This window comes from Montipora capricornis, chromosome 10, assembly GCF_036669925.1.
Source record: "Montipora capricornis isolate CH-2021 chromosome 10, ASM3666992v2, whole genome shotgun sequence".
NCBI lineage: Eukaryota > Metazoa > Cnidaria > Anthozoa > Scleractinia > Acroporidae > Montipora > Montipora capricornis.
Window position 1 is genome coordinate 9,350,516 of NC_090892.1, and position 12,979 is coordinate 9,363,494.

At 36.7% G+C, this 12,979-nt stretch overlaps 1 protein-coding gene across 1 annotated transcript in view; it reads right to left on the reverse strand.

The window, feature by feature from the left end:
- Positions 1-12,364, reverse strand: part of LOC138019216 (PAX-interacting protein 1-like) — a 19,921-nt gene extending 7,557 nt beyond the window's left edge. Inside the window, exons 1-10 of the mRNA XM_068865933.1 lie at positions 12,239-12,364; positions 10,791-10,925; positions 10,243-10,286; positions 9,245-9,308; positions 7,468-7,581; positions 5,463-6,015; positions 4,013-4,098; positions 3,475-3,570; positions 1,078-1,215; positions 38-159 (exon numbers count right to left, since the gene is read on the reverse strand). Of these exons, the coding sequence (XP_068722034.1) occupies positions 38-159; positions 1,078-1,215; positions 3,475-3,570; positions 4,013-4,098; positions 5,463-6,015; positions 7,468-7,581; positions 9,245-9,308; positions 10,243-10,286; positions 10,791-10,925; positions 12,239-12,316 (1,430 nt within the window). The 5' untranslated portion in view covers positions 12,317-12,364. The remainder of the gene's footprint in view (positions 1-37; positions 160-1,077; positions 1,216-3,474; positions 3,571-4,012; positions 4,099-5,462; positions 6,016-7,467; positions 7,582-9,244; positions 9,309-10,242; positions 10,287-10,790; positions 10,926-12,238) is intronic.
- Positions 12,365-12,979: the final 615 nt, after the last annotated feature.

The window sequence follows — 12,979 nt, forward strand, 5'->3', positions numbered from 1 at the left end:
ATATCAATCTTTAGTTAAAAAATATAATGCACTGTACCTTTTACAAATGATGTGAGTGTTGGAACGTGTAAGATAACCAGTGTATCTTGCCCCTATGATGAATATCATGTTTTTAAGTAAAGTGCGCTCTTTGCCGGCATATCCTGTCACTGTAATGACCTTTCAACAAAAAAGACAATAAAACCAATAAATATAAAGCAGTTAAATGTAATTTAACAGAGTTAAAAATGAGAGTGCTTGTAGGTCTGTATGTCCAGTTGGTCAGTGGCTTTGTTAACTCAGGGCATGCACCATAATAATTTATCATAAACCTGCCCTTGTGACTTGCAGGGTGTATGTTATAACCATAGTGTAATGTGGTCGTGCGGCTGGAAAAGCGAGTTTGTGGAGCAATTTTACGAGTTGTTTCCTCTTTCCTCCACCTTTTTCCATAGTGTAACGGGTGCCTGTCCCCAAGCTGCATATGGGGGATCATACCTGCATTGCCAGGATTTCCCAGCCATGGGAGTTGTCTCCACCTTGAAGCTGGCTGCCAATAGTGGAAGCTCCTGAATGTCTCAGGCATTCAACCTCCACTTAGTGATGGATTGTTAAAAAATTAATGGTGATCGTCTCATGATGTACCCGTGGAGACTTTTTAATGATCATTTCAAGTTTCCACGAGTAAGCTTGTCAATTAAATAATTACCTTAACAACTTCATGAATGTAATCCTTTGCCTTGTATACATGTACATTTAGGCCACAGCAAGTTCTTCTTAATAATGAACACTTAACATATGTCCCCAAATAAAATGGTTTAAAGTTTACACTAGTACTAGTACTCTCTGATGTTGTTGTGTATACATTTTCTGTTGTTGTACATGTACATATATTTTCTGTTAATTTTTTTTTGTAAACCCCTTAAACATCCAGTCTAAAATTATGTAGCCTGCCTAGAATAGCTATGCTAATTGCGGGCTACTGTATTCTCTGTATTGGCTTTTAAAATAAAGTGTGTGTTGTTGTTGTTGTTGTTGTTGGTAAAGGTAATTTCAAAAACCCAAGAAACCCAAGGCCCAAGTTTTTGTATCACTCACCATACTTCGACATTGACTGACTTTATCCTTAAACGGAACAGGAAAGTGAAGGGCATTGGATGGAGCAAACATTGTCTTTGCTAATAACACATCATTTAACCAATGTGCTGTTACAATTTTCTTGCCATCAGAAAGTGCCTGGAAGACATAATCATTTAAACGTATACAAAATTTTAATTGACTTGGACTTAACAATCACACTTATGTCTAGAAATGCAAATCATGAGACACAAGCCCAATTTTAAAGTGCCCCTTTTAAGTTTAAGCATTAAAATTTCCTACCTATAGTATTAATTTTCTTACAACAAGGTTAGGGTTAAGGTTAGCGTTGGAGTGACTTTTGTATGACCTTGAAAAAGTGCTCGCAATTTTTTTCACGGATCAATGTTTGGCAAGATTAAAACAAAGCTTCTCCTTATTCCTGCCAAGGAAACTCCTAATATGGGCAGCAAACAGTTCAATTGCCCAATCACATTACTGCATTTCAAACAACGTCAAAGAAAGTTCCATGGAGAGATGACATTGTTTGCATCTGTATTTGCAAAGCCAATTCAATGTTTTGCATTTTTTGTTTACGTTCTTATGTTGTTTTTACATATGTTTTTCAAGGTCATAGGAAAGTCGCTCGCATCTTATTACTTGCACTGAAATATTTTTGTCACATAATAATGTAAAGTACCTGATGTGATCAGTATAATAATAATTACATGAATCATTGTTATCAAATGCACGGAAGAACAAAAATCACAATGACTATGGTGCCCTTTAAAGTGAACGTACATGACTATATTTTACCTTTGCTTCTCTAGATTTTACTTTTAATAGGTCTATAATTTATGGTACAAGAGAGTAACAAAGCTGGCATTCATTTGTCCCATGGCTGAGCTAGTGCGAGCTACTGAAACTATACAATGCAAAGTAGTTTATGACATCTTACATGTACATACCTTAACTTAAAAAGTAAAATCTAGAGAAACAAACTAAGGTAAATACTTATTATTATTTTATTAAATTCTCAACCTTCAGGTTAATGCATTTCTCATGCTCTGATTGGTTTACTCAATCTCGGTTATCAGCTCATACATGTATACCTTAGTTTGACCTTATATGGCAATAATTATTGATTGTGCTAAATGTTGCTAAGTTAAAAATTTTTTCGCCGAAAGCAAAATCTCTCTCTGAATAAAGCAAAAATAATCATATTTGTGGAAAGTTTGGATCAATGCTGACGTTGACAAGTATGCAAAAAGGTAAGAAATTTTTTTTTGATGAGCCTGCGTCTGTCTGACCGCTAGGTATTACACAACATCCCATCTTCTTCTTCGCTTTTTCCTTTGTTCAGAAATGAAACTCTAATTTTTATTCTCCACTGGAATTAAATAGCAATAATTATCACCTGTACTCTTTTGGACTTAAAGAATGATTGCATGATTTTGTTTGTTTGTTTTGCTCTAAACTGCAAGCGAACAAGTGTTTTTTTCTCTGGTTGCTTTTTCGATATGCCTCGACAGTGACAAGAAAAGTTTGCCCTTATGTTGTAAACATGTAATGGCAATGAGTTCTTGTAAAATTAAGGAGAAATGTCACTAGCTTGTTGGTTATCTTGTTTGAAGTTTGTTCTTTCTTGGTTGCCATATTTTGCTGATTCTTGTTCCAAGCCAAGCCAATTAAGCTGGTGTGTTTCAATGAGAAAAAGTCAAAATGTGAATAATCTCATTCTCAGAGACAAAGTGGAATAAAGTTTTTTGACCTTGAACTGACGAAGTTTCCTAACGACCTGCCACATCACGATCAAGCTAGATTGTCTGTGATTTTTAATTTTAGCGCGATTCTTATTCCCTGGCTTTTGACTGTCGACTCTGAAATGGCTTTTTTCCCTTTCCATTTGCTTGCTGAAGATTTGTTTGTTTTCTTTTAAAACTCGTGCGACTCGGGCGACTCGTGTCGACCCCCACACAAGTATTCAAGGTGAATCACCACTGGAAGTGTACACTGCAATGTTCTTCGATGGATCAAGACTTCATGAAACAACTCGTGTAAAGAGCTCCATGTAGTGCAAAACCAAACCAAAGAAATTTACGTGACTGTTTTATTTCTATTTTGTGTTGTGTTACATGTACATCTAGTACAATGTAAAGCATACAGCTTGATTATTGCACATTTTTTATTATGGAACATTTATTTAATTTTATTTCCAAATACGCAAAGTCCTGTGTGATATATAACTGCTGCACTTCAGTATCCTACACTGTAAGTGGATGAGCCACACTACACACTATCATAATAAAGTTTTTTTCCAGTAACGAATACAATTTCTAAGGATTTGCTAAAGTCCTTATGACGCAAATAATTGCTACATTCAATGTAAAAATTACATTTCCCTCCTAATGTTTTTACCTGCTGATACATGCTTCCATGCTGGTTCAAGCACAATAAATGCGTACAGCGTTTTCCATAAAATGGGCTGACACTACCACCATGGAGCTCTATCACCTAAATGCAAAAAAACCAGCATCACTAAACAAATTGACGTCAGTTTTTTGTGCGTCTGTCCTCTTATTAATAATAAACTGCGTCATAACAAGTCATTGTCAAAGTGGCAGCCACGATGTTCATTTTTGAAACGCGAAAGAGTATACACGTAGGAGTGAGATACTGTGGTCACAGGAAATATATCACCTGGAGCTCTATGATCACCTACATGCAAAAAACACAGCATCACTAATAAACCTTGTCAGTTTGATGTGTTAATATATTTTTAAAGTCCTCCAAAGGCAAGAATTACCAGTCCCCAACCCCAACGCTCATTTCTGAAACGTGAAAAAGGAGCACTGTGGTCATAGCTTTCTCTGTACATGATGATGATCTAATGACGATGGTTCTTGTGATGTCAAACTAATAACATCATTGACAAAATAACAGTCATTCTTCTTACCTCCATCCATGTATGCAGTATGTCATGATCCATGCAATCTTGATAGTCAGATATCATAAAAACACAACCCGTCAAGCAATTTGATCCTGGACCAGAATGAATCAATACATGAGGTCATTGAGTAGTTGAGAATTAATGTTCATCAGTCTGAGAGTTCCCATCCTAATCTCTAATGACATCCCAATGACATATGACATTATCTATACCATGATGTCCGCTTACATGTATCTACATGCATGTATGTCCAGATTGATGCAAGCCAGTTTTGATGAAATTATCTAACATGGAGTGTTCCACTGAGTCTAAGAATTTTGCTACTTTAATATTTCCAACAAGAAGTGTTACGATTAGCATTACACAGTACAATAATAATACAATACATGTACAACGCATACTTATTAACCACTCCCCATATACAGGCTTTTCAGAGACAATTTTAATGAAACACGTACAATCAATGAAATGACAGACCAGAACAACAAATTTTATTTACAACTGCTAAGAATCCCAACTGGCTGGAGGCAAACCAGTTGGCTATTTACAAGTGCAGCTGAAAAGTTGAACAAGGGACCACCAACGACAAATTCAACCAGTGGTCAGAATGTGTCTTCAACCTGGGATCCCCCAATCTCAAGGCAAGCGTCCTACACACAGGGCCACACTGCCTCCTCGGCACCTGCCTCCATTATATTTAAGTTTAGGGAAATGCATGCACAAAAAATTAATGTCAATCTCTCCTTGAGGATCAGCAAAAAAGGTGCTACAAGAGAAGAACTGAATCCTCATGTACATTGTACGGCACAGCTGTAGCACCCCACAAAAGATCATACTTGGCCCAAACTCAAAGAAACACTAATTTTGTTCTTCATAGATGGCACATTTTTTATGGAAGACCATAGTGCAAGAAAGGCCTTAGTTAGCTCTGCGTATATACATGTAGCGTACATGTCTTTACAGTACAGCTGTATCTTCAAACAAGATACCCTCATGAATCATGAACATGTCTACTGTACTACAAAGACCAAAATAAAGATAATGGAATTCTTATACAGCAAGCTGATTCTAAACATTAGCTGAAATTGTGGGGCGCATGATATACAGTGTGTACATTACATTCGTTTTATACTTTCATGTCTCGAGATCATTTTTAACAGAGGGCCACAGCATCACCAGAATTGTCACAGTCACACGCTAACTTCTTAAAATAAGTTATTGTTATAAATTACAATAAAGAACTAAAGTCAGCTACGCATCTGACCTCTAATAGATCATAGGTAACAACAACCAATCACTATTATGTAAAGTACTTTATATAATTATAAATTTAAAACAGTTTGTTACAAGAAAATAATAGAGGGGTTCACGGCCTCAGAGAGTAAATTAAAATTTCCAGTTGGTTTTTGAGTCCTGCAACAAGGAAAAATCTTCAACACTAGATTTATTTGCCAACCTTTGTTATCTGTTGCTTCTTCTTGGTCATTTTCCTTGGAGACAGCCTTTTTTTCTTTGTCATTTGCATGGACTTCGTTATTATTTTCACCAATTTTGACCCCCACAGGGGTCCCATCAGCAACATTCTCTTTATCCTCCAGGGATTTCCTTCTCTCCTTAAATGTGTGTTCAGCAATCTTGGTCGAACTATTTTCAGATACAGCCAAAGTAGAGATACTTGTTGAGACTTTGCTCTCTACTGTGACAGGAGCTAATGGCGAGACAGGACTCAAGAGCGTGGATGGCAGTGTGATCAACATTTTTGAAGATGCTGCAACTGGTGTTGATGTTTCTTGCGCAATACTAGCTGACAGGGGAGTGGTTGTTGTTCTATCGTTGTCGTCAGGTGTCAAAAGAGAGCTTGTTGTCTCTGTTTGTGTTTTTGTTTCTGCTATGTAAGGTGCATACTTGGCTTCATCCTGGATTTTATTTTCCTTTATACTATCAATGATCCAACTTGGAGTCACAATCTTGATGATGTCAGGATGCTCCAGAGCACAATCATATTTAGCCTACATTTAACAGATACAACAAAATTAGCAACTATAAAAGATATACGCAGGATAAATTTTCCAATGAACCTAAACTTGCACCATATTGTTTATTGTTGCAGATGAAAATTTGTGTTGTAAAATTCTTGGCCTAGCAAATCAATGAAGAGATTCATATGATCATGAGTAATGACTTAAGCATACTGGAGAAAATGCAAGTGCTCGGGACTAGCCTGTTCGCAGGCGGTAGATATTGTTGTATGTTCCCGTGAAAGGAAATATATCAGACGCCATATTGGAAGTATGTAAGATTGGTCTGGGCTGGGTGACGAAGCGACAGAGTGGGGGTGGGGTGTGGCTCCCAGTTATTCTGACTTCCACCCACTTCCACCTAATGTTTAGGTAACAGGTACCACTGCTGTGCTGAAAGATGGCATTCTTGCAATAATATTGAAGTAGGGAAGGTAAATTCTTAACTCTTGGCTTGGTTTTTTCATAAGAAATGACCAGTAATGACTTGAATATGGAAAGCTCATACAGTATATGGCCAAGTCATTAATTACTTTGGGGTGCAGGGAGTGGCGAGGTGGTGAGAGCACTTGCCTCCCACCAATGTTGCCTGAGTTCGATTCCCAGACTACGCGTCATGTTGAGTTTGTTGCTTCTCTACTCTGCACCAAGAGATTTTTCTCTGGGTACTCTGGACAGTTTTCCCCCCTCCTCAAAAAGCCAACATTTGACTTTATTTGCATCAAATGTTGATTTCAGTTTACAGTGTCCCCAATTACAGTAGTGCTCCAGCGCTAGAACGACTAGACACTTTAATAAATAAAGTTCCTTTCCTTTCCTTTCTTTTAAATTAGTAGCTTCAAAACATCCCTTACCTGAAATTTTAGAGTACAGTGGGAAACTTAGGGTTATATTATACATAATACTTTGAATAGATGCCCCCAAACCTTCCTGCAAAGCTAATCAAGCATTACCACTTTTCTGATGCCGTGTATGTGAAGTAAAATTGGGTTTGGTAATTTTAATTTGCGCTCGTTATTTAAACCAGGTCTTACATGCACAGTGGTATCCGATAACAATGTTATCTCCTGAGTGCCCTTGAAGCAAGTCGCTTTAAGAAGATACATCCAAAATAATGCTTTTCCTATTGAGTCTCATCTGGCACCAGTTGTTCAAAAGGTGGATAACACTATCCACCGGATAAGTCACTATCCATTGGATAGCGCACTTGATTTCGCTATGACTTATCTACTAGATAGTGATTTATCCGGCGGATAGCGTTATCCATCGTTAACCAATAGGGCCTGGCCATCTTGAAATTATTGTTTTTCAATGAAGAACAGCTTATACTCAACTGATTGGCCAAAATTAAAATGGCTTGAAATGTGCATATTTAGTAAAAATTGGCCAAACCCTGTTGAAATGACTGGCCCTTTGAGACACCTGCAAGTCTGCTGAACTTACTCCAGATGGACAAGGGATGATGAGATGAGTGCAGTTTGGGTTGAGATTTAATTGACACTGTCCACCATGGTATGTTACCATTGCCCATAATGCATCTCTGTCACCTTCAGGTATCTAAAAGGTGATATAGTGAAATAAGACTCTTGCCATTTACTGACACAAAACAATGCACACATAGACTTATTGAGTAACACTTCCAAGCAAACATTACTTTAGGTAACTGTGAAAGGAACCTTCCTGGTAACATTCTGATATCAGACAATATTTATTTTGTTTCCTTTTTACTTTTTTTTCTTCTTCATTGAACAGCTTTCATTGTTTGTTTCTCAGATTAAGAATTAATCCACAAAATACTTTTACTATGTCCTCCATTTTGCGCTTCTTTGATTGCATCTATTTTTGTGTTTTTAATTTCTGCCTAGTGTACTTTTCGGGTAAAGGTTTATCATGTAAATTATATGTCAGAAAAGTAAATGTATAAAACATTTTTCTAGAAGATCACGAAACTTTTCTAAGGCACATTTTGGTCCGTCTCACATCTTTAAAATCAGTTACAAAATGATTTGAAAATAATGGCCTGAATTTATAGTAACCTAGAGAAGCATGCATTTACAATGTAAAATAGACCGATTTTGATAATTATACATGTATTAAAATTCAGTCTGAAACAAAAAGCATCATCTCGAGGCTCTGGGGAATAAATATAAGGACTTGTTTGGGTTTTTTTTTTTCAAAAGCATCATCTGTCCTTCAGGGCACGTGCGAACAATGTACATGCAAAAGCACAAAAAGCCAGCCAAATGTCCTTTATTTACATATAATTGGGTACATGAACTGAGGCATGACAAGCAATGACAAGCTAAATTCTCAAGCTTTGCATCGCGTAGAAAAACTCCGGTTCCATCCGTATTATTTTGCTCTGTTCTACACAAGTCAAACGGGACACTACAGTGTATTCCTGTGTCACATTTTGCACGTTCTCTTGACCAAATATGGTAAAATGGCATAATAGTGGAATAATAAATAATTATAATTTTATTATGTTATTAAGATGTTCAATATTACATACTGCCATGATTGTATGTTGCAGGTCACTTTGTTCCTTAGTTAAATTGCAACCAAACTACTATAGGTCATTTTGTTTCAACTTAGGTCAACTTGTTTCAACCTACATGTAGATCAAATTGTTTCAACCTAGGTCATTTTGGCACTGGTACAAAACACAATCAGGTTACAGGTCATTGTTTTACCAATACAGATAGGGGTTCAGGGATGGCGCAGTGGTGAGAGCACTCGCCTCCCACCAATGTGGCCCGGGTTCGATTCCCAGACTCAGCATCATATATGTAGGTTGAGTTTGTTGGTTCTCTACTCTGCACCGAGAGGTTTTCTCCGGGTACTCCGGTTTCTCCTCTTCTAAAAAACCAACATTTAATTTCATTTGCGTTAACTTGTTAATTTAAATTTACAGTGTCCCTGATTAGTGCTCTACAGTGCTAGAAGATTAGACACTTAAATAAAGTTCCTTTCCTTTCCTAGCCATTTACAAAATGCTAACAGTAGGACTAACAACTCTTGTTTAGGCCTAATTAGGCTTAAAGTTTAGGATAGCATCAGTATCTGTATTGGTAAAAGAATGACCTGTGACCTGTACCTGCCCCAAATTGACCCAGGTTGAAACAACTTAAAATTGATCTAGGTTGAAACAAAATAACCCAGTTTGGTTCCAAATTAACCTAAGGAAAACAAATGAGCTGCAACATGTACATGTACCAACCTGAGATGGACACACCACTATTCCCTTAAAAAGCTGTTGAGATTCACATCTGAAGGCATCACCTCTGCAAATAACTTATTAAGGAATTTAAGTTTTCATTCCAGTACAATCAGTCGCTGATAAAGTACTTTTCATAACTGGTGAGACAGATTTGTAACACTTTCAGGAAACAAGTTGAGCTACCACAAAAGTCCATGTACATGTAGCCACACATTATTTTTTCCTCAAAGTTCAAATAAAAAATCGGGGGTGCGGCTTATCTCAAGATGAGACTGAATAAACATAATTATAACAAACTGAAAGCATGTTGTTGTTGATCATTGCCTTTTTCATGAGCGATGGCTCCTAAAGGAGCCGTTTGTATCTTGAAGCGTTCATTTGCGATTCTTGCTCTCCGAGAGTTCTTTCAAGTGATTAATTTTCACTTTACTCAAACAGCTGAAACACTAACTTACAGGCAATCTCCATTCCTCCACAAAGCTGTTTGCTATGGTCACTTCACCGTAACCTGCAATCAGGCGTTACCGCGTACTTTTCTTTAGACAAGACCTTTTCACAACTGTCTAAAGAAAAGTATGCCTGATCAGGTTAGCTTCAATGCATATCTTTCCACAACATGCGAGAAAAGATATTCACAAGTACTCGTGAGGCAAACGGCCGACTGTTTCATTGTGATGCCTAGACTTGTATTAAGGTATGACAAGTGAAATTTCCCTGTCTAAAGACTTAATCGATGTGAAAGCTCATAACAACCACCATACCAGTGCTTTGAGACCAAACTTGTTTGTCCTTGTTTGTTTACTAATAGAACTTCATTTGAACTTCAAAGTTTGCGTCTCTATTCTTTTTTCAAATTCGAGCGTCCAAATTGGGGGTGCAGCTTATCTACAGATGCGGCTTATACATGGACTTTTATGGAATAGCTTTTTAACTCCTTTTTTATTCTTCATTAATGTGCAACATTGTTGTTATATATTTTTACTCTGACAAAAGGATACGGTAGAAGCATGTTGCATGCAACACTGAGGAAGACCCACTTTGGCTGCAAATTTGAAGGAAAACAAAAATTAACACCACTTCTTAGTCTAATCTTCCTGAACAAAATGCACTGTGACATTTGCCAGTTAATAATAATGTTGTTAATATTAATACCTAACAATGAAAACGTGTTGAGGATTAACAACTTTTCAGTCTACGTGAAAATGCTGCAGGTCTTCATCACGATCAGGTGATGATTATTTTGATTGGTAGAGAATGAAATGATGTAATAAGTCTACCCGTAGACTTTATAACTGTTCACACTTAGGAACTCATTAAACTGATGATGGCATAAGCATGCCGAAACATGTCTTTTAAAAAGGTTGTCTGTTTTCTACAGTATTTACTATTGCGACCTTACGGAAATATTATAATTACTATTATTATTATTATTATTATTATTATTATTATTATTTATTTATTTATTTTTATTATTATTATATCATTATCTATCATTATCCCTAAAACTTTACCCAGATTACCCAAAACTTTTTGTTTTGTGCAGTACCTTCACAATGATCAAATTATACTCCTTGGCTTCACTAAATTGAGGAAACTTTGTATCCTTGGCAATGACATGTGTCACCAGATCACTTATGTAAAACTCCCTTGCTGCGCCACCTGATTTTAGGACTTGCTTCACCTAATTAAGTAATCATTTTAAAAAATAAAGATGTCTTATTAAATGTTTCGGTGTGTAGTATCGCTGAGTATTTTTGAGTTGTGCTGTATTTTGACGAGCTTGCCACAATAAATTTTAAGCAAGTGAATAGTAAACAACCGAGAATGGGGCAAACATCAACAATCAACAATCAGCAATCATCCAAACTGGTTCTCTATTGTACAATAACCAAGTGCACAATTGCTAACTGTACAATATCATGGAATATTTGTACTCGTTTCATGCCTATTCTGTAAAATAACTAATACAGTTGGATAATAAAAAGGAAAGTTCATTCAATAATGAACTATTTACGTCCGAATTATCTTTAAATGACATAATAGCTTTGAATTCACAATGCTCTACAAGCAGTTACCAATGCACAGAAAACTAACGCTATTTCTGTCAGTCACTTTCACATAACCTTAATGCAGGGCAAGATCATAAAAGAATGCATGTGAGTTTTTATAAGTCTCAGATTATCTTTGGTTTGAAACAAAGGTAAAAGAAAACTCTGTGCACATGTTCATGTTGTGCTTTAAAATGCAATCAGGTTATAAAATGTTTGATAATCATATTTTTGGCTTTTTTGTGTGTGCGTAGGAAGACATAGGGGTTATGTAGTTATAGTACAATAATGTGCAGTAAATATGAATGATATATTGTTGATGCTTTACATCAGTTGTAATTTTGTTTGATATTATGTACATTGATACTGTATGGCTCTTTTTGCAAATACGGCGGAATGGGTGATGCAAAACATGCCAAAATACCTTATATTACATGCCAGATGAACAAATAACAGTGATTTCCTGTCCTTACAAACACACCATGGCATGTACTGCCGTATTTCAATGTCAATAATTATGCAATCAGAGTTTATGCGGTTACGAAAAGCAGACAGTTTTTTCGGGTGTATTTTATCCGTTTTAGGAGAAAGTAAGAGGGCTTCAAATTTGAAATAATATGAAAAAAATCAAATCAACACAGCTAAATGTGTGCAAGGTTTTCCAGTTAATTTAATTAATAGGCATCTACCTACGCTTGCCAATTTACTTTACATCCATCGATGGACAAAACACCACAAAATATTCTGTATTATGCTTTAGAAGAAGCAGCTTTCTAATCCAAAAAATGTAACAACACATGGTCAACACGTACATGGAATGAAGCTTACAATCACAATTCGAAGTATCGATCGAAAATTATCCGAATAAACACTAACATCTGCACAGATTTTCTAACTACTGAGAAGTTGTTGCATTTATTTTTGCATCTTACGTTTTATCACATACCTTCTCATTGCTTTCGTCGGCCAAGAAGAATCTGACATCTCTAAAAATGCCTTTTTTGGTGTTTGATTCGTCTGCCATGCTCAATTTAGTTATTCAACCACCATCATCGCAAACTCGGCATCTGGTGACTGGCGGGAAAGAAATAGCTCCCAGTGCTCCCTCGTTAAAAGCTCGCCGCGTTTGCGTGCAGTTTCCAATTTCCACAGGTCCCCCATACTCAATAGAAGACAAATGATCACAAGAATTATTATTCGAATGGGAGAAATCGTTGGCTTTTTGTATGTAAAACTACGAACGATTTTCGAATCCTTTGTTGGTCTTTGTCCGTCTTTGTCCGTCGGGGGGACAATTTAGGTCGATTTGAGACGATTCCATGGAGTTTTAGTGTTTCACGACTTTTCCTCTGTATAAATAACTCAACATGATCTCTTCTGTAAATTAACGATTATTGTTAATTCCTAGTTTGCTTTGAATTTACTTTTATCGTTAATTTAGGACACTGTGACCCAGCGCTTGTGTTAGCAGAGGAAATAAGGAAAATAAGAATCATTTCCCAGATTTCCGTGGATTGGATTTGAACCCGGAGCTGCAACTCTACAGAAACCGCTCCGGTACGAACGTGATACCGGTAGGTAGGAATTGCCTGCCTGTGACTGTAAGTGGTGCACGGAATACATTTGCACCCCACACTCCCCACAGGCCCTAATGATTCGCATTTTTTGTAGCTTACTGAAGGGCGTG